Below are 25219 nucleotides of genomic sequence, written 5' to 3'. Positions count from 1 at the left end.
GAAATAAGATAGAAACAGTCAGAGACATAGGTCAAACATTGGGCTTACCAAAACCAACTGTTTGGAACATAATCAAGAAGAAAGGCGAGCACTGGTGAGCTCAGTAATCACAAAGGGCCTGGTAGGTTAAGGAGGACCTTTACAGTTGATGATTTCAGAATCCTCACCATAATGAAGAAGAAAAAAACCCCAAATACTTGTCCAACAGATCAGAAACACCCTTCAGGAGGCAGGCGTGGATGTGTCAGTGAGTACTGTGGAGTGTGGAGGCCAAAAGGAACTGCCCAGGTTCCAAAGCATCCCCCCCCCCCCCCCCCCCCCTCATCTGTGAACCATGGTGGGGGTGTTATTGTTTGGGCATTCCTGACCGCAAAACAGATACTGGATCACTTTTCTTCACTGATGATGTAACTGCGGATAGAATCAGAATAATAAATTATGACATGTACAGAAGCATCTTATCAGCTCTAGTTCAAGCAAATGCCTCCAAACTTGGATGTTGGCTTCATCCTACAGCAGGACAATGATCCCCAAACATACTGCTACTAACAAAGGAGTTTTTAAAAACTGGAAAATTGACTGGCTAAGTCTTTCACCCGATGTGAATGCAATTGAACATGCATTTCATATCTTGAAGAGAAAACTGGCAACTGCCCCCTAAAACAAGCAAGAGCTGAAGATAGCTGCAGTACAAGCCTGACAGAGCATCACCAGAGAAGGCAATTCAAGCTTCAAGCAGTGATTGCATGGAAAGGATATGCCAAGTACTAAACATGACTACTTTCACTTACATGCAGTTAATGTGTCCCAAACACTATAGGGGGCGTATGTATAAAAAGTGCTGTAATTTCTACATGGTGAAACCTTTCACCCTGTGTGATCCACTGTTGTAAAAATGCCACATTTCTTTTCAAGCACCCTAGAGACACCATGTTTACCAAATAACAGTTTAGAACAACATATCCTATTTCCTTAAGCCCTGTACTATATTTTAACAACATGTTTGGAGTGAAACATTTTCAGCTGTTATACAAAGAGTATTTAGAGCACACACAGTATAGGCTCCTCAAGCAGATACCCTCTATCTCTCATAATAATAATTTATGTAAAACAAAACAATTTAACTCATACTTTTATGACAATATTGACCATGTTGCAGAAATGCAAAATTAAGATTCAGTGGTAGCATAGCCATGTGCGCATTAGCAGACAAAAGGCTCACTATAACAGTACACAGAAACTTATGTCTGGTGATATTCCATGAGTTGTGATTATGCTTGTGCCATTATTGTATTAGGTATCAAGATCAAGATGATATCAACAAAAATATGTATTTGTTCTCATAAAAAAACATTATGGAGCTTATATATATATATATATATATATATATATATATATATATATATGTATATATATACACATCTGCAATTAAGAGGAATGTAATTTCCCCCAATTATCCTCAGTTTGTATGAAATCCATAATGATGCTATGAAAGCATACAGTACCCGCAGTGAGCAGAATGTAATATAATAACTGTCAGAAGGGCATCGATAAATCACTCATACCCTTAATTATAAAGAAACGAGTTCATTCTCTGCAATCTCTTAATTGCTGTCAGAGCAAACCATGTAGAAGAGAAAAGGATTATGGGTAAGTGTGTTTGGGTCCAGCATCTGAACAGGATCAGGAGGATCACCTGGATTAAGGGGTGTACGCTCTGTACACGGATGCACCCCAAAAACCAGCCCCTCAGGCTTATCCCACACGCCCCCCCCTCCCTCCCTCACAGTAATTGTGTGCAGCCAGCCCCCGGCCATCAGCAATGGGAAAGTGGAAGGCTCAGACTTCCAGTGGGGCTCCAGTGTGTCCTACAGCTGTCTGGAGGGGTACCGGCTGTCCCTGCCTGGCATCGTCACGTGTGAGGGAAACGGCACATGGCGCGGCGACGTCCCGCAATGCCTACGTGAGTCCAAACACCGCTCTCTTCCCAAAATCCCTTTCATCATCCTCCCCCGGGGAGGGACAAAACACCCACGAGTGAAGATGTAATCATAATCCGCACACTTCACCATGCTGGGAATCAGTCACATTTCCGCACATGTGGTGGCTTTCTTTCCTCCCTCTTCTCCCTGATATGAATTGCAGAGTTGGGGAAAAATAAGCCTTTCAGAAACAAGTTTTACTGCGCAGCTCGCACCACCATGACCATGGCATGCTTCAGATGCATTAAGGGACAAAATGTGGACTGGGCTGGAATCAAATATGACCTGAAATGCTAATAGTAAATTAGAATTTTATGCGAGGTATTTTTTTTTAAAGATCAGAAGGATAAATTACCATCTGAATAACCAATGCATGTCCTTTTGAGCTCTGACTTATTATTTTGTACTTGCAAGTGGGGCAAATACATTGAGTCCATCATTGATTTCATAATGGTGTTAGAATGAATTCCATAATCATTGCAAACCAGACCAGTGGCCCCAGTGTAGTCTATGATTCAGCGCTAGCACTATTGTAGGAAGGGTGAGTGAGTGAGTGAGTGCAGCTTATATTCTGCTCGTGTGCAGGATGGCCAGGTTTGCAGACCCTTTCGCTGCCTTATCAATATCTGGCAATTTAATCCTTCAAGTATCACCAGCGAAGGATCCATCACGGCGGTAGCCAGACACTGGTCGCGGCCGGGCTTGATTGTAAGCGTCTGAAAGCGTGACTGAAAAAAGCCGGCGAACGTCAGAATCGAACTCCAGAGTATTGAGAAAGCTGGCTGTGCTGAAATTGGCAGCCTGCAGGTAGGCACGGCGGAGCGGTCCTCTCTCGGCTGCTGTCTGTCGCGAAAGCCGCCGGGGAAGGAAACTGACGGTGGCATTGGGGTGCGTGTCAAAAAGTTGACAGTGCACAGCTCGTGTATTTCACCCCCATTACTCTCCCCTTCCTGCTGATTGGACTACGGGGAGTTGTGTAATTCTGCTGTTCTGCACTGCGTTGCGCTTGCCTAAGGCGGCGACATTGTGAAAATAGTCCGCAAGTGCAAATTATGCCCTTTTTTAAATGAGAGATAGTCAAGAGCATTCGAGCTGAAATTTGTCACAAGCAGTTATGAATAGTCATGGCGGATAAACAAAGTTTGAGGGGTGTCAAACGCGTGTCTGCCAGCCTCGCTTTACCTAGCTTGTACGCTGATTAACACAGGTGATTGGGGACATTTCCTTAATTTGAGATTGCAGTGCTGGTACAATAATCACCTGTGTTAATTAGAGCGCAAGAGATAATTACCAGCCCTGCCTTTGTTTACGTAGATGAACACTCAGGTGGATTGAAGTGGTTGGCTAGGTGCATGAGAGAGAAAAAATAACTGACCATTTTCAAAACACTATCCATGGAGACCAGTTTACATTCTCAGTACTAGTTACAGTGTGCATGTAATTGTTCTGACGAATGTTAAAAATGTTTGAGTTTTGGTTTTTGTTGTTGGGTTTGTCCTATGTAGCCACACTGTGTGGAGACCCTGGTACACCAGCAGAGGGCCATATGGAGGGAAAGCTCTTCACCTACAGGTCAGAGGTCACATTCCAGTGCAAGCCCTCTTTCCTGCTGGTGGGGTCATCCAGAAGAGTGTGTCAGGCAGATGGGACCTGGAGTGGCATTCAGCCTTCTTGTATAGGTGAATATCCATCACAGCTGTTGGACTCCCTGAAAAATATAGAGATAGCTGTGTGTGTGTGCGTGTGTGTGTGCCTGAGCATGTGATCATGTGTGTGTGTCATTATATATAAATATTTTGAAAATGTAATGTAATGTAATTGGACTTGCCTTAGCCCCTGGCAGCGACAATGAACATTATGCTGCAGGGGTTTCTCATCCCACTGTGAGTCTTTGTGTAGTTTGCTTTGTCTGCCGTCTCATGAGTGTAAAACTATAGGGCATTTCCCTGCTAGTCGCTTAATACTTCAGTATTAGCTCATAGCAGAAACACCTGCGGCTTGGGAGCTAGCTCAGTCCATGCTCAAGTCACCTCATAAGCAGTCATCAAGAGACCAGACCCCTTTAACCCCCAGAAGATAAAAGTCAAATTTTAGGGGACATCCTAACTCCCTCTTCTTTGATATACATTATTCAGAAAGTTATTGGCTGGTTTTATATGGCACAGCGGGTGTATTTACGGTAGGGAACGTGCGGTTAGATCAGTAATGATGTACTCTGAATGAACATTAGCGGATAGAGCTTGCCAGCACCAGTGCTCTCTCTCACTCAGGGAACCCGGGTGCTTACCTTCCTTTTATTTAAGGTTTTTTGACAAAAACAGTGCCTCTGAAAAGAGCCTGTGTAGTGATTTGCTGCTACAGTCACAGAAATCTTCACAACCTAGCTATTGCTTTTAAGGAGTCAAATTGTTGGCATTATAATGTTTCTGTGAACCCCCTGGTGATATAGCCAGTTTTACTATTAAAATATAACAAAAACACATATTTTGTCTGGTGCAACAGTAAAACAGTAAATTAAAATATTCCAGTTGTTATGATGTTAAGTATGTGTCTCTATTCTTCTGCAGGCAACAGCGATTGAACACATTTTATCACATTTCATTTATTTCCAAAAAGGCAATGTTTAATGGCCAATGCTATATTCATGGGTCCCATCTCTGGGAATATTTATATTTTATGTGTTTTTTTCTTTTCCCTTAAGATCCTGCATATAACACATGTAGAGATCCTGGAACTCCGGCATATGGGATACCAGTGCAGGCACAAGGATATGAGGTATTCCCATTCTCAGTAAATGGAATGTTTATTCCATTCACATTTCAGTGTCATATTATCTGTATTCACAACGATGCAGAATGGCATTGTTCTGAGGACCATCAAATATTCAGTCTTATGTTTTGTTTTTGTAGGTTGGAAGCAAAATCTTCTTTAAATGTCGGAAAAACTACCACATATTGGGCTCTACGACAAGAACATGCCTTGAAAACTTAACATGGAGTGGAGTACAACCAGAATGCATATGTAAGCATTAGAGTGTTCATTTATTTATTTTATACATAACTGCCTTATGAGAACCATGCAGTAAGAATGGGAGCGAAAGCTTTTTTAAAAAATAAAAATCCAGAGGGTAACGCAGAAGCAGTCACACCCATCACCATTCTGCTCGTCAGTGACTTATTAATGGCTCTAGAGAGAGGCGGCTGTGACAGCTTAACTGAATAAAATATTGTTTTAGCAAACACAACTTTTTGATTCAGTGAATTTCGCAGATCCCAAGCCTCACGCGATCACTCCACAAAGCCACCGCGTGCGCTACATTTTTCCCCCTAATAACATTCTTCTGAATATATGCGTCCTGAGCTATATATTCAGATTCAAAGACAAATCGCTGCGGAGAGCCATTGAGCAGGAGAGAGGGAGCCAGGGGAAGGGGGTACGCATTTGAAAGAGTGATTCTTAAGAGAACAAGAGTGTGGAATGCGTGCATCAGCAAAAAAATGAAAGTTAGCCAAGTTTAAGCTGTTCGTTCTCCAGCATTAAATCTGTGGGTGAGTTTGACTGCAGAACTGGCAAAATCCTTCCGGCTGCTCCCTTGCATAAAAGCTTCTCTGACAGAGGCCGGAGAGAGAGAGGTAAGGGGGAGGTGTGAAGACTTAGTTCATTTATTATGTAAGATAGCACTCTGGGCATGTTTCATAATTTCTGTCCCTGTGGCGTGGTTTTATCACTGCTTGCCGAAGTGAGGGCGCCCAGCATTAGTCCTCCCCCCTGCTCCACTCAGGATACCATGCGGGTGGCGTGATTTCTCCACACTTGTTTGTGCTTCCAGCTCACGCCTGCAGACAGCCGGAGACGCCTTCTCACATCGACGTGAAGGCTATAGATCTCCCGACGCTGGGATACACGCTCATGTACACGTGTCAGGCCGGCTTCTTTCTGGCGGGGGGATCTGAACACAGAACGTGCAAATCGGATGGGAAATGGTCTGGAAAGCCACCCATCTGCAAAGGTGTAACCAAATAGAGGACCAGCAAATCATTTGTTGTTGTTAAATTAGCAATTTATATTCAAGCCGGTTATTTTAAAAAGACTGTGCTAAAGGCTGTGATTTTCTGCCCCGCATGCTATTTCCCACTTGAAAACCAGTTCCATAATTAAGAATATTGCATTATATTTCTCTTTTGGAAAAGGTTTTTGCAGTAAGTCTCATTCTTAATAATAAACTTTAATGCTATCTCTAATGGAGCGGCTGCATCACATACTTAAATATAATGGAATCATTGTTAATGGAGTGCGTGCGTCACATCCTCTGATGTAATATAACAATTTACTCATACTTTACTCATGCTGTCTTGCAGTTGGGCCCAAAATAAATACCAAAACGAAAGGAGCAGATTCTGATGTACAGAAAAATAAGATCCATGGTATGTAACCTTTGCTGTGTACTTTTAGATACCTGCAAAAATGTTGGCACTTAAATGATTATTTAATTCACAGTACAGTCTGTCTGCATGCTAGATACTTCTGTGAATAGAACTGCTGGCAGTACTAACCAGATGGTCCTCATTTTGAGAAACTTTATATGACTTTGAAATGCTGAAAATAGGGCATATTACAGTATGGTTAAGTTTTGCACAGAAAAATGGGAAAATTACTTTAACAACTAGTTATGTAATATAATTTTTCTCTTTCAATCTTTTTCCTTCAGTTCCTGCAGATGTGTTTTCTTTAAACTCTGGCTGGACTGGTTTCTATGAGTACTTGGGGAAAAGACAGGCTGCCACCATAACTGTCAATGGATTCAATGTGACAACTAGTAAAGTCAATGTCACACTTCTGGAACACAGTACTGTCCAAATTAAACTGTCAGGTAAAGTATATAGACTGTTGTCAGTTTTCTGTGTTATTTATTTAGTTTTTATTTATTGATTTTTATTTTTATGGTATATGGTGGCATATACTGTAATGGTATCATCACAATAAATAATTTTAATAATCCAAAAGGGAATCAACAAAACATAAGGTTGTTTTTACGAATGTTATATCTTTTCCATGGAACAATATTGTATATACTGCATAATTGCAAAATATACAACTTCTGCATATTTATGCTGTATTTTGGTCCAAACATTAGTTGTGTATTTTTTTTCAGGAACATATAAGAAAGAGGAAAATCATTTGCTGCTAAAGGTCTACCAGATCGGAGGTCCTGTTGCACTTTCTTTCAGTAAATTTAAGAATGACAACTGGGCAATGGATGGATATGTAAGTGAAATGAATATTATCTCAGAAAACTACTAAATTATGTATTGATACATTTGAAAGTAGTTCCTGTGGTACATTTCTACTGACTTTCAAGTTTTCAGAAAAATAATTTTATACAAGCAGAACGGGGGACATGTTATCATTTAAAATTAGGTTTTGTGTGTATTGAGCAGTACAATAATGTCTTTGCACACTTAAAACACGTTGAGAAAATTACTCTGGAAAATTATTTTTTAAAATATGATTGTGATGTCAGACATAAATTAGTTGAGTTCATGTGGTGGATGGTAGAAGTATATTTTTTATAAGGAATGCATTATGACTCTGTAATCTCCTGTACATACATCAGTGGTCCCAAGACTAATCGGAAGATCCAAAGTGATTCGTCGGAACATGAATACTAAAATATTGAAACCAACAATGATTCTACAAAAGTTTATTTTGAATCACATGAATCTTCTGTGATGCACACTCAAGTAAAAGTAACTTTTTTTATTTGCGGTGGTCCAGGTGACAGCAGAATCTGACAAGAATACATTTGTGTATCAAGGTTTTATACATGGAAAGGATTTTGGGAAATTTCAGTTTACAAGACAAGGTATGTTCAGGTTTTGTAGAATATTTACTGTAATTCACCTGCAGTTTCTTTTAAACCCTCTGAAACACTCCAGTGGCTACTCAGTATGTAAAACTAGCAATATTATCTGATGCTGCTGTGTAACAGGAGAACCATAATCTGTGTTTCCCCCATTTTTACAGTGCAGCATATTGTAACCAAACTATTTTCTGTCTTGTTTTTTAGGTCTAATAACAACAGACATGGACCCTTCAAATCCATATTATGGCACAAACAGTAGCTCAGTGGCAGCTGCTATTTTAGTGCCATTCTTTGCTCTAATTCTATCAGGGTTTGCCTTTTACCTCTATAAACACAGGTAAGGAGTGCTCACCAGTTGCCTCCCGTCACACATTGGACATTTAAGTCCATAATGACAGAATGTAAATCAGAATTATTTTATAACAGTTATGGGAAACTCCTGTGACACTTGCCCTGTAGGTAATGCTCCCACAAATATCAACCAAGTTGGCACATTACTGCATGCTTTATTAAACATGAAACCATTTGCGTGCAGAAATCATATCAGAAACGAGCATGGGAGTTTTCCAAAGCTACCAAAACAGGATTTTTTTGTGACATTAATGTCCAAAAGGATGAAAAATCCCCTATATTAAAATAAATAAAAAAAATTGGCAGGGTACTTTCACAAGACGCAGATGACAGTGAGAGACCCAAAGATGTAATCAGGGCCGGCTGCAGGTAAGACACAAGAAACTAAATCATTAGGCAATAATTTCTCTACTTCCATATTGCCATTGTCCTTTTTTCTTTTTCCATACCTTACTCTAGACAAAGAACAAAAAAAACAGTTGGACAAGAAAGGATGCAGTGTCGTGTTGTTTGGTCTCATAATAAATTTTCATCTGTCAACATTTTTCAGCCAACTAAATCTTTTCCTGAACGTGTCCACTCAAACAAAATACAGTTGTAATAACTATTTATATGACCTGCCACATTAGGAAAATTAGGGTGTAAGACAAAAATGAAAGCATCAGTCATAGTTCAGTGATATTATAAGCAGACTTGATGGACTTTTGTTGCTGACCATTGTGAGTGAATGCATTAACTCCAGGCCAAATACTGGCTGTTTAGGTATTCAACGATCATCTTTTGGATAATTTCCACAACATGTTTACAGTTATGGCTTTTTCCTTATTTCACAATATTTTATGCTGAAGGCCAGACATAAATATGATTAATACCCCCTCCTTTGTTGTTATATAATATGCTACAACAGACCACATTATACTGTGTTTGGGAACTAAGCTTCATAATCACCTTCTGCACCTCATTCATACTGTCATACAGGCAGAAGTCTGTTTGGAAGTGTGCTTGTTAATATGATTATGCAGATTTTTCTTTTTTTATTTCCTTTAATTGTTGCTGCTTTACCAGCTACAGATACAGTATGTATTAATACTGTCCCTATGCTGTTTATCCTTTGGTTTTCGGACATTTTATTATGAGCAGCATGGTTTTCCTGACAGCAAGCCCCAGGGCTTTCCTTAGTTTGGTGGATGTAAAACAAGAAAAAGGGAAATGCTCTTATTTTATGTAGTTCATTGTTATGAGTCATTGCTAGAAAACCCACTTACTGAAATCTATATTCAGCCATCTAATTTTCATTCTCTGCTTTTGTATTATAATGAAAAATAAGAATAACATTAATACACGACTCAGAACAATTCGACGGGTTTTCTTAGTACGATTCAGAGAGGTTGTTACACCAGTGTCACAGGGGTAAATAATGCAGTGTCTGGAAAAAGTAGCTGTTTTTCCTGCTTTTCTAACAGCCTTTACCCATCATTATGAAAGAACAGGGAGACAGTTCAAGTGTAAATCAGATCCATGTGATTGGGAGCACTTTTTCTATTTAAATTTTTTTTTTAAACAGCTAAGCAGCTGCGTCTCTGAAAAATGAATGAGAAATGAGATTATATTTTCATAAGCCTTGTATTTTGAAAACAGAGAATCGTAAACGCAACTACATACACGCTTCTTTCATTTTTCAGAACAAGACCAAAAGTACAATTCAACGGCTATGCGGGGCACGAGAACGCGAACGGACAGGCTTCGTTTGAGAACCCCATGTACGACACAAACATGAAACCCACCGAGGCCAAAGCCGTAAGGTTCGACACAACTCTAAACACAGTCTGCACAGTGGTATAACCTTTATGGTCTGCTTTTGACTGGTCCACAGCCATACCTCTTGGGTACGCAGTGACTTTGATGCCATATGCCAATTCTCCCTTGTGACTCTTCGCTTTGCTAAGACAGCGTATTCACTTTATACAAACTTCCCTGTGGATATGATACAATGATCAATTATACGAACAAACAATTTTATGGACATACTACAAAAAAAGACTTTCCATGGAGCAAAGACCAAGATTATGGCCAAGATTACAAAGGAATGAAAGATACTTTCTTGGATACTAATGAGTTTCTACCTTTCATGGCCCTTGCAGGATGAACGTTGTTATTCTTTTTTCTTTTATTTCTACTTTTTCAATAAAATTCTCTTGGGACAATGTTGAAGTGTCTTGAAAAGCCACATAATTGTTGAAAAACGTATTTCCTTCTTCTGAAGATGAACCATAAAGGAAACAGAGTCTTTGAACCAACATGGTCGCTTGCACCTTGCCAGACTTCAATAATAAGAGAGAGAATATGCTACAGCTGCAAGTGTCCCGCAGATGAACTTTGCTATCAATTCTCTAGATAGCAGAAGGATTTCTCTCAGCTGTTGTGTTGCAAAAACATTACTGCACAATTTTTGCACTAGTGTGTTTATGAATGGATTTCAAACTGGTTCAAAAGAGAAAACAATACTAGCAAACAGAAATACATACAGGGTTTCTATACGCTGATCATGTGTATATAAACATGTATTTCCATGTATGCAGGAAGCATGTTGTCATTCTAAGTTTTGACAGGTTGATTTTATTTTCTACTGATTTTGCAAGAAAAAGAAAAAATGAGAAAAAGAAAATAAAAATTATTATGACTCTTCAGCTCAATTTTGAACTGCAGTTCAACACCTTGGTTCCTACTGGGAATGTTGTTTTTCTTTGATCATTTTACCTTAATGCTTACTGTTGGTGTCACACCAGTGCCCATATGTTACTTTTTTTTTTTTAAAGCAGAAGCCCAGGACTTGCAGAGTGTCAGTTAAATAGTATGATTGAGGTTTTTTCTTTGTTGGATTTTATTTCCCTTTTTTTTTTTTTTTGGATGATTTATGTGATTTTGTTGTGTATATCAATTGATTTATTTTCATTCTATATTCTTCTTGTTCTGTGTAGATTTTGGTGTTATGCAGCACATGAACTGTCTTTAAAAAATCACTGGATGGGAATTTACTGTAACCCAGCCTTTCAAAATAGACAAAACTAGTAGATGACCGATATATGAGTGCAAGGCCTAAAGGGTTCAATTGCTGGCTCTCTCGCTGAATCCACTGAATGTTTTTGTTTTGTAACATGATTTGTTTTGTTTGGTTTTTATGCTGTTGGTATGTGTTCGAAAATTTACAGCAGTCCTCCATTATATATGTTCTGGGTCAGGTGTTTGTTACGCAAGATTAAACTGATATGTGGAATCATGTACCGCACAACCCTAAAATAACTACTAAATATCAAACAAAGGAGGTTCCTGCTGCAAATCTTCACATGTGAATATCATCTACAGAGAGGAGTTTTATTTCTCTATAATGCTGTAGAAAATGAAATGTTTTTTTTTTTTTTTTTCCAAAATGCTGCATTTACTTTATATCACAGCTGTAAATGCATCAGTGTGTTCATAGTGTGTTTTCTGTGTACTGGTGAATGCCCAGTGGAGGTTTAGATCCGGATAGCATTCCTTCCTGGGCAGCCATGGCCATCTGGAAGTAGAACTGGCGCAGAGAGTCGTACATTTTCTCTTTAAAAAAGGCATTGGCAACATAAATTTTTATTACATATCCCTCCCATTGTAATTCAAAACATATCTCGAAGAAGATAATTTGATGACATGCTTCAAATTTACACCCCATGAAACACTGCCTTATTGAATTGGAAATGTGACATGGCCAATATGTCTGCTACACTAATGATGTATTTCATTGCACCACCAATGTGTGTGTTTGAGCGCTGGGCTCCTCAGGAGCATATACACTGTGATTCCAAAAGTCATGGTTGAGCAAGCTGGTTTCCCGATAAGCTTGGTAACATAGTGCGTGTGCTTATATATTCAGTTACAAGCTTTTTATGTATGTGTGAACTACCTGCTAATTGCTGTGTTCAAATCAGACACCTGTTGCATTGGCATTCAGATCCATTCATCAGTGGCATAGAAAATATGAACTATAACTTTGTGAAATGTTTACCTTCTGATATCAGATTTTATCCAAGTCATTTCAGAGCAGAGGGGATGTCTGCAGTGTGTGTGTGTGTGTGTGTGTGCGTGCGTGTGCATGTGTGCGTGCACGCGTGTCATCAAGTGTACATCTTTAAAAAGTATGTAAAATAAGAAGCATTCGCTTAACCTTAATTTTTCTAAGAAATTTTATATTTTTCATTTAATATTGCTGAAATCAGTACCTATGGTTAAAAAAAATGGTGCGTTAAAGCTGGCTAGCTGAGGTGCAGAATCTGGGATGGAGTTGGTGTCCCGCCTTCCACCGTTTGCTTCTCGTGATGTTTTTACCTGCAGCTTTCCTCCATTTCTCTCCTCCTTTTAGGCTCACTGCAATAACGTCGTCCTCTCCTCCTCTGTAAAATACCTTTACCATCAGAGCTGTAAATCTGCCCTTTGACACATGCCTTTCCATCAGCCGCATCGCCATTTTACCATGCGCTTTCGACTTGAAGTAGGTGCAAAAGAAAATGTTTTTTGTACAGAAATATATTTTTTATGAAGAATTTGTAAAATTATTAAATATGCTGTACTTTTTTGATTAATGTAGGTATAAAATTGTTAAAATAAATGTTTTTACTATACAAAATGTAAATTTATCATTCATGTAATTTACATATATCACAAACATACTGATACAGTATTTCATTTAAATCCATAGATTTCTGCACACTACTGTCAGTACAGACAAAGCTGTATAAAATGCCATGTGTCCATCAAAGAATCACCTATAAATTGTTATATAGTTTGTTCACACCACCTTTTGAAGAAAAAAATATATATTTGAGACAGATTAAATATTTGATTATAGATTTTTTTGTCTGTGCTGAATGTTTGTTTTATTACATTAATTGTGTAACACCTTTTATACAGCAATGATGGAACCATATACTGAAGCAAAATGTGTTATTTCAGAATTATTAACTTTTTCATTGACTCAGATAAGCAGAGGACAGGAGTTAATTATTCATTTTAACTGAGTCATTCTGTTCATGAAACGTAAATATTTATTTACTTTGAACTGTGGTAATAGTCATTTATGTGCACATTACTAAATTTTCAATGGGGAACTCATTGGGAATTTTTATGATGTCAATAACCAATAACTTATATTTACTCATATAACTGTGTTGTTATATGGTAACAATTCATGCATTCCGTGTTAATAATGTAGTACATAGAGACAATAAAGACAAACTATTAAAATTATGATACAAATATAACCAAGATTAAACCAATACCAATAATCTGATTTGATGATTTGCAAATAATTATAGTCTTCTGTTGAAACCTGATCAACCAAAGTGTAATATGTAGTGGGGGCCACCCAGATTCCACATATTGAATGATTGCATGTTGAGGAAATTCCCAGTGGACATCAAGGAAATCCAACAAATGATGCTCTGACCTAGCTCACGAGTATAAACCTGTCTCTACAGGCTGCTGCAATGGCCATATGCAAGTAGGAGTAATACGAATTTAACCAATTAGGGTAGTCGGAGACTTCTTTCTTGAAACAACATCGTCAATAAGATCCTTGGGGATAATTAGTGAACTGCTGTTTTTTAAAAAGTCTTTTCATGCATTCTCTTGTGGCTTTGCCTGACCCACTCAAGGACGTTCACTGTCTCTTCAAAAAAAAAAAAAATGTGGCTTTGCTTTGTTTCTCCAGTTACTGCGCTGGTAAATTGTGAATTTGAGACATGCTTTTCAGTTTGTGGCCACTTCCAACAGTGTTTCCTCGCAGATGCGTTAATCATTCCCTGCTGACAAGAAACAGTGCTGTAACATGATTCCGACACCCATATGACTGATAATGTGGATGGTGTTGCCTAGGTGATGTACAGTGTTGGGCTTGTATCAAAGGTAACATGTTGAATATAGACCAAATGTTACATTTTTGTTTTGTAAAACCAAAGAATACATCAGCCACATGTTTGCCCTCTCATTCACATTCCTATTAGGAAAGTATATATGAGAATTAGGATGGCATGTATGGGAAGTTTCTTGCCACTTGCACATACAGACCAGTTCTCTGCAGGGACAGATTCTGTTCAGACACAAGCTGGGCTTGAAGCAGTTCTGTCAACAAGAACTGGTATGCCTTTTGGTTTTGCTAGTTTATTAGAATGTGTAAAAAAAAATAAAAAAATTAAAATAAATAAATAAATATATATATATATATATATATATATATATATATATATATTCAATCATTTTAATACCGTCATGCTGCATAGTCTGTTTAAAAGGGCATTCTTATTTTTTGTCTCAGTCTGGAACATGGCATTAAACCTTACAGGATGACTAATGATGAATGTCATGTACTTTTCTCTGTGCAACAGTCTTGACATCAGAGGACAGATGAATGCTTTCATCTCACTAAGCACAGGTAACGCATACAAAGTTACTGCTTTCCAGTGCTAATTATTGTACTAGTGAAGGAAATATGGGCGGGATTCTTGTCACACATGCTTTGGAGTATCTGCGTGGACTTTGCCCCACTGAAACAGAGTAAGCACACAGCCTCTCATCATTTCACACAAACTGTAGCCATTTAATTTTCAATCCATCATGACAGCCTGTGGATGCAAATTATTCAGTAGAATCCTAGCAGCAACTTTTTTTTTGTCCATGTTTTCTGGATGACGGCTGATTTGACACATCATTATCCATCTTTCGGATGAGACGTTAAACCGAGGTCCTGAGTCACTGTGGTCATTAAAAACCCCATGACACTTTTCGCAAAGAGTAGGGGGTTCCCCGGTGTCCTGGCTAAATTCCCAACCTGGCTCTCTCAAACTTGCCACCTAATCATCATAGCTAATGTGTGGTGAGCATTCTGGCGCAAAATGGCTGCCATGCATCACCCAGGTGGGTGCTACACATTGGTGGCCGGTGAGGTGAGTTACCACTCATCACTGTAAAGAACTTTGAGCGTTCGGTGCAATGATTCATTCATTCAGTCATTATGTAATGCAAAATAGAAACATTTGGAAGCGGTGGATTAAAGGCCTGTCAAGGAATATACAGATTTGTAAACCAAATCATAGTTATGAAGCGATGAGAATGATTCAGGTAGGCTCACGTGACAAATTCATATTTAACTAGAAGAGTGCACTCAGTAGAGTGCAGATCTCTGCCAGGCATTCCAAACGGAAGCAGTTATTTATCACTTGCGGCCCCTAGCGACCGGTTAGGAGTTAGCACTTAATCTATTTCAATGGACAACAATGGTGGAAATTAATTCAAATAAAATACTTGTCGTTGACCGATTTGCAAAACATTCGAGAATTCAGGTCCTTGGCCTGCTGTCAGCATGCACAACACATATTAGGCTGATCTGCCCAGTAGTATGCAAGATTAGCTCCAGACAGAGACACAAACACACACACGCACAAACATACGCAACCAAATGCATGATCCCCTCCAGGCTCCGCCTGGCGGAGATAATAATAAATTTTTTATTAGACAAGAAACGAGTGTAGGCCTGTCAACGGCAATATGTTGACTGTTTTGGGATGTTTTCCTCTTCTCTGTTGGGATTAGATCTTTTTTTAAAACCAGAAACAATGAAATATGCTTTAGTGCAACATTCCACTGTCACTAGTAAACATGTGACTGTATTAACTTAGAACCTGTTTACATCCTCATGAACATCTCCCTATGTATTGGAGAGAGAAAAGCAGCATTGCAGCTTCTGCCGGTTACAAGTCTCCTGAACTGTCTGTTTTTTTTTTGGTTTTTTTAAATAGTGAAATCAAAATGTGAACTGAAGACCTGGCTCTCTAGGGGCTCACCCCCAAGTTTCTGCTGAACTCACACAGCAGGAAATCCCCAGAAACAGGATGCTTTTTTATTTTTATATTTTGGAACCAACATTCCTGTCTGCTTCAAGATTGTTGCTTTGGGGAGGATCAGAAGCGAGGATTGCCATCAACACACAGTCGATGACTTGGCAGATTTAAAGGTATGTCTTAACACTGTAACTAAAGCAAACATAATTTTTAGGGAATACAAATACAAAACAAATAGGCCTAAAACATAGTTCTTGGAGTTTGGTTACTAGCTAGCATAGTATAGGCCATTTGCCTATGGTTGGTTCCTTCTGGTAGTGTATCAACTAGTAATTAGTTGCAGCATACTATGAGTGATCGTTTTGTGAGGCAGTAGCCAGCTGCCCTGAATCATGGCAAAAAACAATACGTAAATGTTAATGTACTGCTCACTCAGTTATTTTATGTTTGAGAGATGGTTGCTGTTTGTTTGGTTTGTTGTCGATGGTGTTTTCCAGCGGTGTAACACTGTTTAGCTAACTGTCAATATTGATGGCTGACTGGCTAGTGATGTTCACATACCTTTTTTCTAATGTGGAGCTGCCTTTAGATGACTTTTGCCATAAGTCCCCTGTGACCAGATGTTATTGTGAACTCACAAACTCGCTCACGCCTTTTCTTACCGAAGTAGGGCAACCTATTATAAACACAAAGACTCCCATTTTCAGCTTAAGCAAGGTCTAATAACGTATGGAACAGTCAAGTGTGTGTTTTTATTACACGTCGACACACATCTGACCTATGGTGTTGGAAATTGTTTCTGGTTGCCATTCAGACTTTGTTTGCCATTCAGAAGATCAGATTTCTTTGATTAAAATGTTTCATCTGGAGATCTTTCTTTGCCTTTGGTCATCATTCGATCACGTTGCTTTCATTTTAGATGATTTCTTTCCTGTTGCTGGAAAATCATGACTCTTCCTTCCGAATGTCTGCAATGACTGCACTCTGGAGTGCTCTCTGAAGAGCATTATGTTAAATTAAATATATTGAGTGACAATCAAATAGCACTTTGGTAGCTCGTGCTAAGCTATATCTGCTTTAAACATAAATCTTTTTATTATTTTATTTCCTCTGCAAAGTGTTCTGTGCCATTGTACGCACTCAGTTCAGGACAGCGCAAACTAGTATGTGTGTCCAGTGAAATTCATGCAGCCAGCCATCGGCTCTTAAATCTGCGTGTGCAGCCAGAGGGCTACACACCAGTAACAATTCAGTGTGAAGGGAGGCCTTTGGGATTACTTCAAATAATTAATTCAGGTAATTGCTATCCTTGTTAATCAAAGATTCTCACTTCCTCTGGCTTTGTGTTAGAGAATTCAGTTGAGTAAAATTGATTTAATCATTACGAAGAATAACTTTCAAGATGAAAAACAAAATTCTGTCACAAAATAAATTAACAGATTTATTGGAATGAGTTATCTAGTTTTTTGGAAAATATGTTTTCGACATTTATCTAAATATCTTATTTTTTAAAAACTTAAAACCTCACATTTTTATATTGCCTAAGTAATTAATCATAAGGTTGGCAACAACTATATTTAAAAGACTGACATGGACTGACATTGTGTCTTGTGAATGTTGTTTGCTGAATAAATTATGGCCTGAAGCTTGATCATAGAACAGTGCTACATTGTTGTAGTCTGTTGTGCACAGACATCAACACTGGCCTTCCTGTGATGGACCTTTGGATCAGAGTCAAATTGCATCCACTCAATGTGTTTTGATCAGGACTGAATCTCAGTAATTCAAATGAAGCTGATCAAAGGTGCTTTGGAATGCACATAATGCCAGGTTATTTTCTCCCACCACCATCTGCAGCACCTGTGATACCTCTACTGTAAGACATGACATTCTACTCACTGAACTTCTGCCGTCTCAGTTTAACTGTTAAATCAACTTAAATTATTTTCTTGTTCTTAACTCATATTCATTTATTATTTTCATCAGATATGAAAATACTGTTGGTTGTCTGCTATTGACAAAACTGTTGCAGAATGCTCAAATGTAATCAGAATTTGTCATTAACATTGGTTCTAAAATATAGGAACCTTTTATCCTCAAACATAACATATTGATTATAAATTATAGTAACCATTAAACTATTAACTTTTGCTTGTCAACAGAGGTTGGTTTGGTGAAATTGATAACACTAACCAGAAATAAAATATGCTGTACAATTTTAAAAAAAACAATACCACCTTTTGGAATAGTGGTGTAGTCTGTTTAGTTTTAAACATGTAAGTGGGCACCCACACTGGGATAGCGTATATTTATCCTACTGTTGAATAAATTAGTTTATAAGGGAGTGACCATGATAAATTTAACCTGACTCTTTCAGCCGCCTGCTGTTAGACATTGTTGTTTTCTTTAAAGTCTGGGAGAAGTTTAATCGGTTTTCTGCCAACCTAAATCTGCGGAATTCTTGCTCCAATGGAGCTTTTAAATAGAGGAGTCTCCTGTTGAAAATTTGCCATGCCATCCATCCAAAATCTTGCCTCACTTATTTATCTGGATTTTGGACCCAAACACACAGGATGGCTGTTGGCTTTGAGGGGCAACAGGAAATAATTATATGCATTTAGGACTCATTGTGCTGATGAGTGCAAGCTTATTTCCTGACTGCAGGCAGAACAAATTGACAACGGGGATGTTTCCAGAAATTCCATCGATAGACACCTAAATTTGGCCTTTCATACAGCTGCCATGAACCAGGCCAATAGTTCCTCATCAAGCTCAGATACTTTAATCATGATTTTGGTCTGACAGGGTCTCTACCCAAGAATGTGCTGCCAGACACCACTTCTGGTCCCTTTCTAGCCTAGCAGCTAGTCTGCATAGTCCATACATCAGATGAGGTCAGTCTGCAGGCAGAGCCCAGACTAGCAGGATTCACCATTAGCATTAGCAGTGAGATGTGGATAGTCCTGCTGATGAAAGCTTTCCCTCCCTGATCGAGACTTCAGTCATTTTTATGTCACCATGTGGGGGTGCTGGCTATACACAGGACTATTTAAATAGACAGGAATTAAAGGCAAAATTAAAGACGAATTAAAGGAAAAACCAACTTAACGTGTCTTAAGATGTTGGGCCACCGCAAGCAATCAGAATAGCTTCAGTGCAACTTGGCATAGATTCTACAAGTCTCTGAAACTCTACTGGAGGGATGGAACACCACTCTTCCAAAAGATATTCCCTCATTTTGGGCTTTGATGATGATGGTGGAGAGCGATATATAACATGTCAGTCCAAAATCACCCATAGGTGTTCAATTAGGTTGAGATCTGGTGACTGCCATAGCATATGATTCACATCATTATAATACTCATCAAACCATTCAGTGACCCATCATGCCCTTTGGATGGGGGCATTGTCATCCTGGAACAGACTACTCCCATCAGGATAGAAATGTTTCATCATAGGATAAAGGTGATCACAATAACTTTGTATTGATTTGCAGTGAGCCTTCCCTCTAAGGGATCAAGTGGACCCAAATCATGGCAGGAAAATTCCCCCCACAGCATACCAGAGCCACACTATCGAGGTCAAGCATTCAGGCCTGTGCCATTCCCTTGGTGTATGCCATAATAGCACTTTCCCACTTGTTGAGAACATGGTGAAGGATAACTCATCTGACCATATCCCTTTTTCCACATCTCTGTAGACCAGTGCCTATGGTTTTTGCACCATTTTTGCACCATCTCAAATGTGCATGCGTCTTTGTAATGAATGTTGCTCATCATGAATTTTCATTAAAACTGGATTTCCAAATTTGCATCTATTCTGTCAGCTCCATTTGTCTTCTTATGGACATCTTATTTTGTGTACTGATCAGTAAGGTTGTGGACAAAATACTGGAGATAAGGGGCCCGAGAAAGCATTAGCTATATAAATCTAACTGCAACCTTCTTGTATATGAGATATGTTTTTCTAAAGTGCAGTTTCTCATTTCTGACAGAGCCAGGCTGATAAGCATTCTGAGTATTCTGAGTGCTTTAAATATTCTCACAATCTGGCTGCCTGCATACATTCCATATACATTCATTCAGTATTAATCACTATTAATCAACTACTCCAGTAGTTTCACTCTGATGGAGAACATGTGATCCCTCCTGGTCTTGAACTGTTATAGCTAAATTATCACTGAATATTTCATAGCGTGTTCATTCAGAATTTCTGTAATCCATGGTATTATTGTTTGTGGGTCTAATTTCTACATCCATGATTAGTCTGGCATACGTATAGTTTATGCTACAACAGCATCCTTAACATTTTCTCTTCTCTAAGCAGAACAAATATGAGTTACTAATGATTTTGTAAATAAACTGGCATGTTAGCAGAGCAATCTGAAGCATTTCTGGCCCAATTTCAGCATTTGTGGCAGTTTAATTCAGTTTTTATTATTCCAGTTATGTGTTTGACCTGTTCCCATATAAGTACTGCAAATTGATGTTTTTCAGCAGTTCACATTTTCCTATTGGCTGTTTATTTTCATAACAATGAGGTGGTCAAATCTGTTTTCCTGAGAGAGATACTGTAGGAGTTTCAGAGCACTACAGATAAAATCCTACGACATGATCACCATGCTTAACACGTCCCCTCCCGTGGTCTCAATTCTGTATTTTCCAGAAATGTGTCATTGTAGAACACAATATTTTTTTAAAAATTGCTTATACAAAAACAAAGTAAAGAGCCCTTTAAAATAGCCACCGAAGAACATTTACTTACAATAAAATATTGTTTATTTAAACTTTGTGCTTTCTGGCTCAGTGGAGATGGAAATTGAGTTTCTTGTTTATTCATATTCAACTTCTCACCTTCTGGCTGTATGATCTGTGCTCTTATATTGAGGGAATGTGCTCTGCGTTCCCTTATATACAGGAACGCATAAAAAATACACACGTGTATGAGCTGGAACAATGCAACGTAAATCAGATCTGTTCATGTTCATGCCACAGCAGATCACTACACCATAACATGATCATGATGCTGGACAAAGAGACCAGAGTGTTAACTATGGACATAGAGAGATCAGAGAGTGATCACTGTGCAGGACACAATTTTTACCTGTGCCAGGAGCGTCACCTTAAACAACAAGCTTTTTCTTTACACGCGATTAGCCCGGATTAGCAGAGCTAAAGAGGTAGTTAGTCCTCACAATTATACTAACTCGTGTTTTCTAAACTCCTGCAGCAGCCTCACTCGACCGACTGAGACATCAGTCCTATTACTCTGAGTCACAGCACCACCTGAACAGCGGTAAGAAATCCACTGCAGATTTCAAGCCGTGGCCGTTCCACACATCAAGAGATATGATAGGCCTGCTAAGCTAAAGACCAGGGTCCCCAGCCAAGGGAAAACGTACTCTTCCTGCTTCTCCAGGTCTGACGCCACATTGTGCAGTGGATGTCTGTGCTAACTCAGGTCACTGAACTACAGAAGCAGAGAAAATATTCAGAATCAGGTCAGTTGGATTAAAACAGTTATGCAGGCATTAAAAACTCATGGTTGAGTATAAAAACCATGGCATTAAATGGCACTGGTCATTGCAGAATTCACTGTATGGTAAACCTCAAATTACATATTTTACAGCTTTTTACTGACTGATCAAATGCAGTTAGAAACCCAATGATAAAATCAGCCATCTGACACTCAAGGTGTCCAAAAAGTGATATAGTTTTAGTTTATTCTAAAAGTGTCCCTTTCACAAGATTCAACATTATTTTTGGGTTTTGGTTATTTAGATAGCCTCAGATGATTAGTAATTTTCCAGGTTGTACAAACGAGCACTGGACACAGCAGTATGCTCATGGTCAGGATCCGTTGCTGGAGAAACGCAAATGAAAACCACTGTTCTCCTTTCCTTTCACCTGGGAATAAAACTGCCAGGAGATGCCTCGTCAGATCCTGTGAAGATGTTTTTGCTCTGTCATCCTGTCCCTAAGGGTGGGAAAAGTTGATTATAGTAGAGAGGTTCTTTTACCTTTAAAATGGGATTTTTTGCAAATGGGTATACCTGACCTGCTTAAGGCTTTTAAAGCTTCTGTGATGCTAACTCTACTTGTCACATCACGGTGAAAATGCATCACTTGTAATGCTAGTAGCATAGTTGTTAAAATGACCAAGGTTTTTCCCCACTGCATTTCCATTTTAACAATGATGCTGGCCCTTGTACAGTGTACACAATCCCATACCTGACATTCTCAGTGGTGACAATGTGTAGAACAACACACAATGCATAATGGATAATGCATAATTGGGGACATGCTTACTACATTTCTCAAGCAAACTGAATGCAGACAGCCAATATTATTCATTTTGGATGTCTCAGATTTGTATCCTCAGAATGATTCTATGCATCACTTCTCTTTTTCATCTAGGGTGCAACACATTGTATGATGATAAATGGAGGGTCTGCAAATCGGCTGTTTTGACAGGCACAGCAAAGTGTTCATCAGTTTGTAAAAAAGAGTAAATAATATTGTGGGGGCTGAACTACAAGGTAGAGGAAACTGAGAAACAAAGATAATTGATGTACACAAATAAGAACCTCCCTGTCTGGTCTACGTCTCAAAACCCTCGACTGCACAATGTTGAGCGATGTATGAGCTTTATATGTAATAGCCTCTCATGCAAAGTCCTACTGAAAGGACAAATCCATTATGTAAGGGGCACTTTATGTTTATCTTGCTCAGTTCACAACCCGTATGGCGCCCCAGTGGAATTCTCGTTGCTTGTCAGCCTTGATATTATTTGTGGTCAAGGGGCTCACCTCTGGACCCCATTAAACTTGCCACAAAACACTAATTTAAATATTATTATGAACAAACAGAGCATGCCCTGTGAGCTGCGATGAGCGCCTTCACACCATTCATTATTTGAAATAACTCCGTATTTTAGTCCTGGGTGAGCAAGGAATACATCTGCCATCAAGGCTCCTAAAAGACCAATATATAGGAGCACACAACGGAACGATATCACAAGCAAAGATTAGCGCTGATGAGTCTTCTTGGCATGAACGTTTACAATTATAATCAGGCTGTAATAGCTCATTTATTCTGGATTTCATAGGTGGCTGGAGAATGGTTTTCAAAATCGCTAGAGGGAATGGTACACCCTTTTAGATGGCAAAACAATAATAATAAAATCAGATCATATTTCACTTTGGAAGGAGAAAATATTTTCGTCTTCATAAAGAGGGATGAATGAGGAATGTTGTGTTCCTGCTTAATATTGTGTGTCTTCAGTGGGAGTTTGTTTCCAACATTGTGACTGCAGTCCGCTAATAACATCACACTGAACATCACACTGAATACAGCATCCATCTTCTTCCTAGTCCGTAGAAGATTCCCACTGAGACCTTACATGTAAATTCCAAACACAAGAATGAAAAGTGTGCATATAAAATATACACTTCATATAATGAGGGTTTTTGTGTGGAGGTATTGAAAACAGTTTCATTTTTAATATATTGACATGTTTGTGTGTAGCTCCTGTAGTAAGAAGGATATCTAATATAAAATGAACTCATAATCTGTGGGATATTGTAGTGATGTTGCATTTTTACTGGCTTGTCTGGGAATGTTGTTAGCCAGGTATGGCACTAGTGCTCGTGTATATCATGTTAAAGCGCTTGCGTTTCTCTTATATTGTAAATTGCTCTGGATAAGAGTCTCTGCTCCACTAATTTAATGTCTTTTTAAGAGTTATGGGACTTTTTTGTTGTCGTGTCCCCTTTAACCAGCTTACACCATTTGTATGCAGCTGAGAAGATGTGTCCCATCTGCAGGCCTGTGCATGTTAAACGAGCGCTAAATGAACAGTTTGGATGTTTAAAAGACCAAAGAAATATATTCATAAAATGTATTCAGCATTTTAATATTGTCTTATTTAATGTTTCCAGTTGGCAGTTTAAAGCATCCTGCCTATTTCAATATAATGCTGAAAATGCTTCTTCTCTAAACAGAGTGATTGTTACATGTGCTGTCGCTTTTAAACTCAGTAGTATTTTGGCAGAGTGATGGTGAATCAGATTTTACACTTTCGGACACTTTCGCCAGTCATTTGCATAGTATGTACTGTAGTACATATATTTGATGTGCCATTTATTCATTCCAGATTCCCTTCATTATTTCTTGTAAAAATAAAATATGTTATGGCCACTTCTGGAGTTCTTGTTAACAAAAATACCATACCTTAAAGCTAAATTAAACGTGGTCTTAAATCGTGTAATTTTCATATTATACTGGATGTGTGTGTTCTATCAACTATGTGACACAGTTAACATGAAAAAATCGATTAACCTTGAAAACTGCTGTTTTCTGATGTGAGCCTGATTTACAGGATGCTGTTGGTGTGACATTAATGTGAAAACCAGTTTTACATGCACATGATTGCGGTTGCACCATGTGCTTCTCTGCAGCCCATGTAGTTAGGTACCATGGTGGATAGCGGTGCTGGCAACATTCTATGGTGAGGCCATATATGTACTAGGAGCTTGGCCAACCACAAGACAAAGTCGTTGTGGAAGATACACAGTGAATTTTACCTCTTGTGTCTTATTTTCCAGAATACACCTCTGGAGGAATGCATTCCATATTAGCATAAAGATAAAAAATATATACATACACTTTGCACAAAAGGATGAATTACACTGAAAAACAGGCAAGCTGTCATGATCTTGCATCATTAGTTGTTTAATGCATTTTTTTCTGAATAATAGAGGATCCATCTCTAAATAAAGATGAAAAAAACATCTCTAAGGGTAATAAATGCAATTTCCATTATTCACCACGGCGAATAGGCCTGTATGGATCTTAGATGATGCATTAATTAGCTTTAGCCTGCAGTGCAGAATAATGCATTTAAGAACAAAACAATAAAACAATTTGTGGATCATATGAAGCTGCTCTTTTGGCCTCTTCGAATTCATTAAGTTTTGACAGTGTAAAAATAACATATTGAAATTATAAGAGCCATTATTTAGGCTCTCATCTCTAAATATTTATTTTTATTTACTTATTTTTTGATGGCTAGAATGTCCAGAAGGCTTTAAATTTCCTGGACTTTGATCATGTTTACTGGCCAAAAAACTGGCTTACATATATATGAAAATGATTGCA

The 25219-nt window shown here is 38.5% G+C and overlaps 1 protein-coding gene across 2 annotated transcripts in view; it reads left to right on the top strand.

Moving 5' to 3' along the window:
- csmd1a (CUB and Sushi multiple domains 1a) overlaps positions 1 to 13074 on the top strand; it is a 500723-nt gene extending 487649 nt beyond the window's left edge. The window contains exons 60-71 of one of the 2 annotated variants that reach the window (XM_035400756.1): positions 1790 to 1963; positions 3488 to 3661; positions 4684 to 4757; positions 4892 to 5003; positions 5812 to 5991; positions 6341 to 6406; positions 6691 to 6852; positions 7135 to 7247; positions 7758 to 7845; positions 8050 to 8182; positions 8503 to 8565; positions 9879 to 13074. In XM_035400756.1, coding sequence (XP_035256647.1) covers positions 1790 to 1963; positions 3488 to 3661; positions 4684 to 4757; positions 4892 to 5003; positions 5812 to 5991; positions 6341 to 6406; positions 6691 to 6852; positions 7135 to 7247; positions 7758 to 7845; positions 8050 to 8182; positions 8503 to 8565; positions 9879 to 10038 — 1499 coding nt within the window. In that variant the 3' untranslated portion in view covers positions 10039 to 13074. The remainder of the gene's footprint in view (positions 1 to 1789; positions 1964 to 3487; positions 3662 to 4683; positions 4758 to 4891; positions 5004 to 5811; positions 5992 to 6340; positions 6407 to 6690; positions 6853 to 7134; positions 7248 to 7757; positions 7846 to 8049; positions 8183 to 8502; positions 8566 to 9878) is intronic. The other variant, XM_035400757.1, reaches the window with a different exon arrangement.
- The last annotated feature ends 12145 nt before the right edge of the window (positions 13075 to 25219 follow it).

This window comes from Anguilla anguilla, chromosome 18, assembly GCF_013347855.1.
Source record: "Anguilla anguilla isolate fAngAng1 chromosome 18, fAngAng1.pri, whole genome shotgun sequence".
Classification (NCBI taxonomy): domain Eukaryota; kingdom Metazoa; phylum Chordata; class Actinopteri; order Anguilliformes; family Anguillidae; genus Anguilla; species Anguilla anguilla.
Note: the sequence above shows the minus strand (reverse complement) of the source record. Positions and strands in the feature narration are given on the sequence as shown.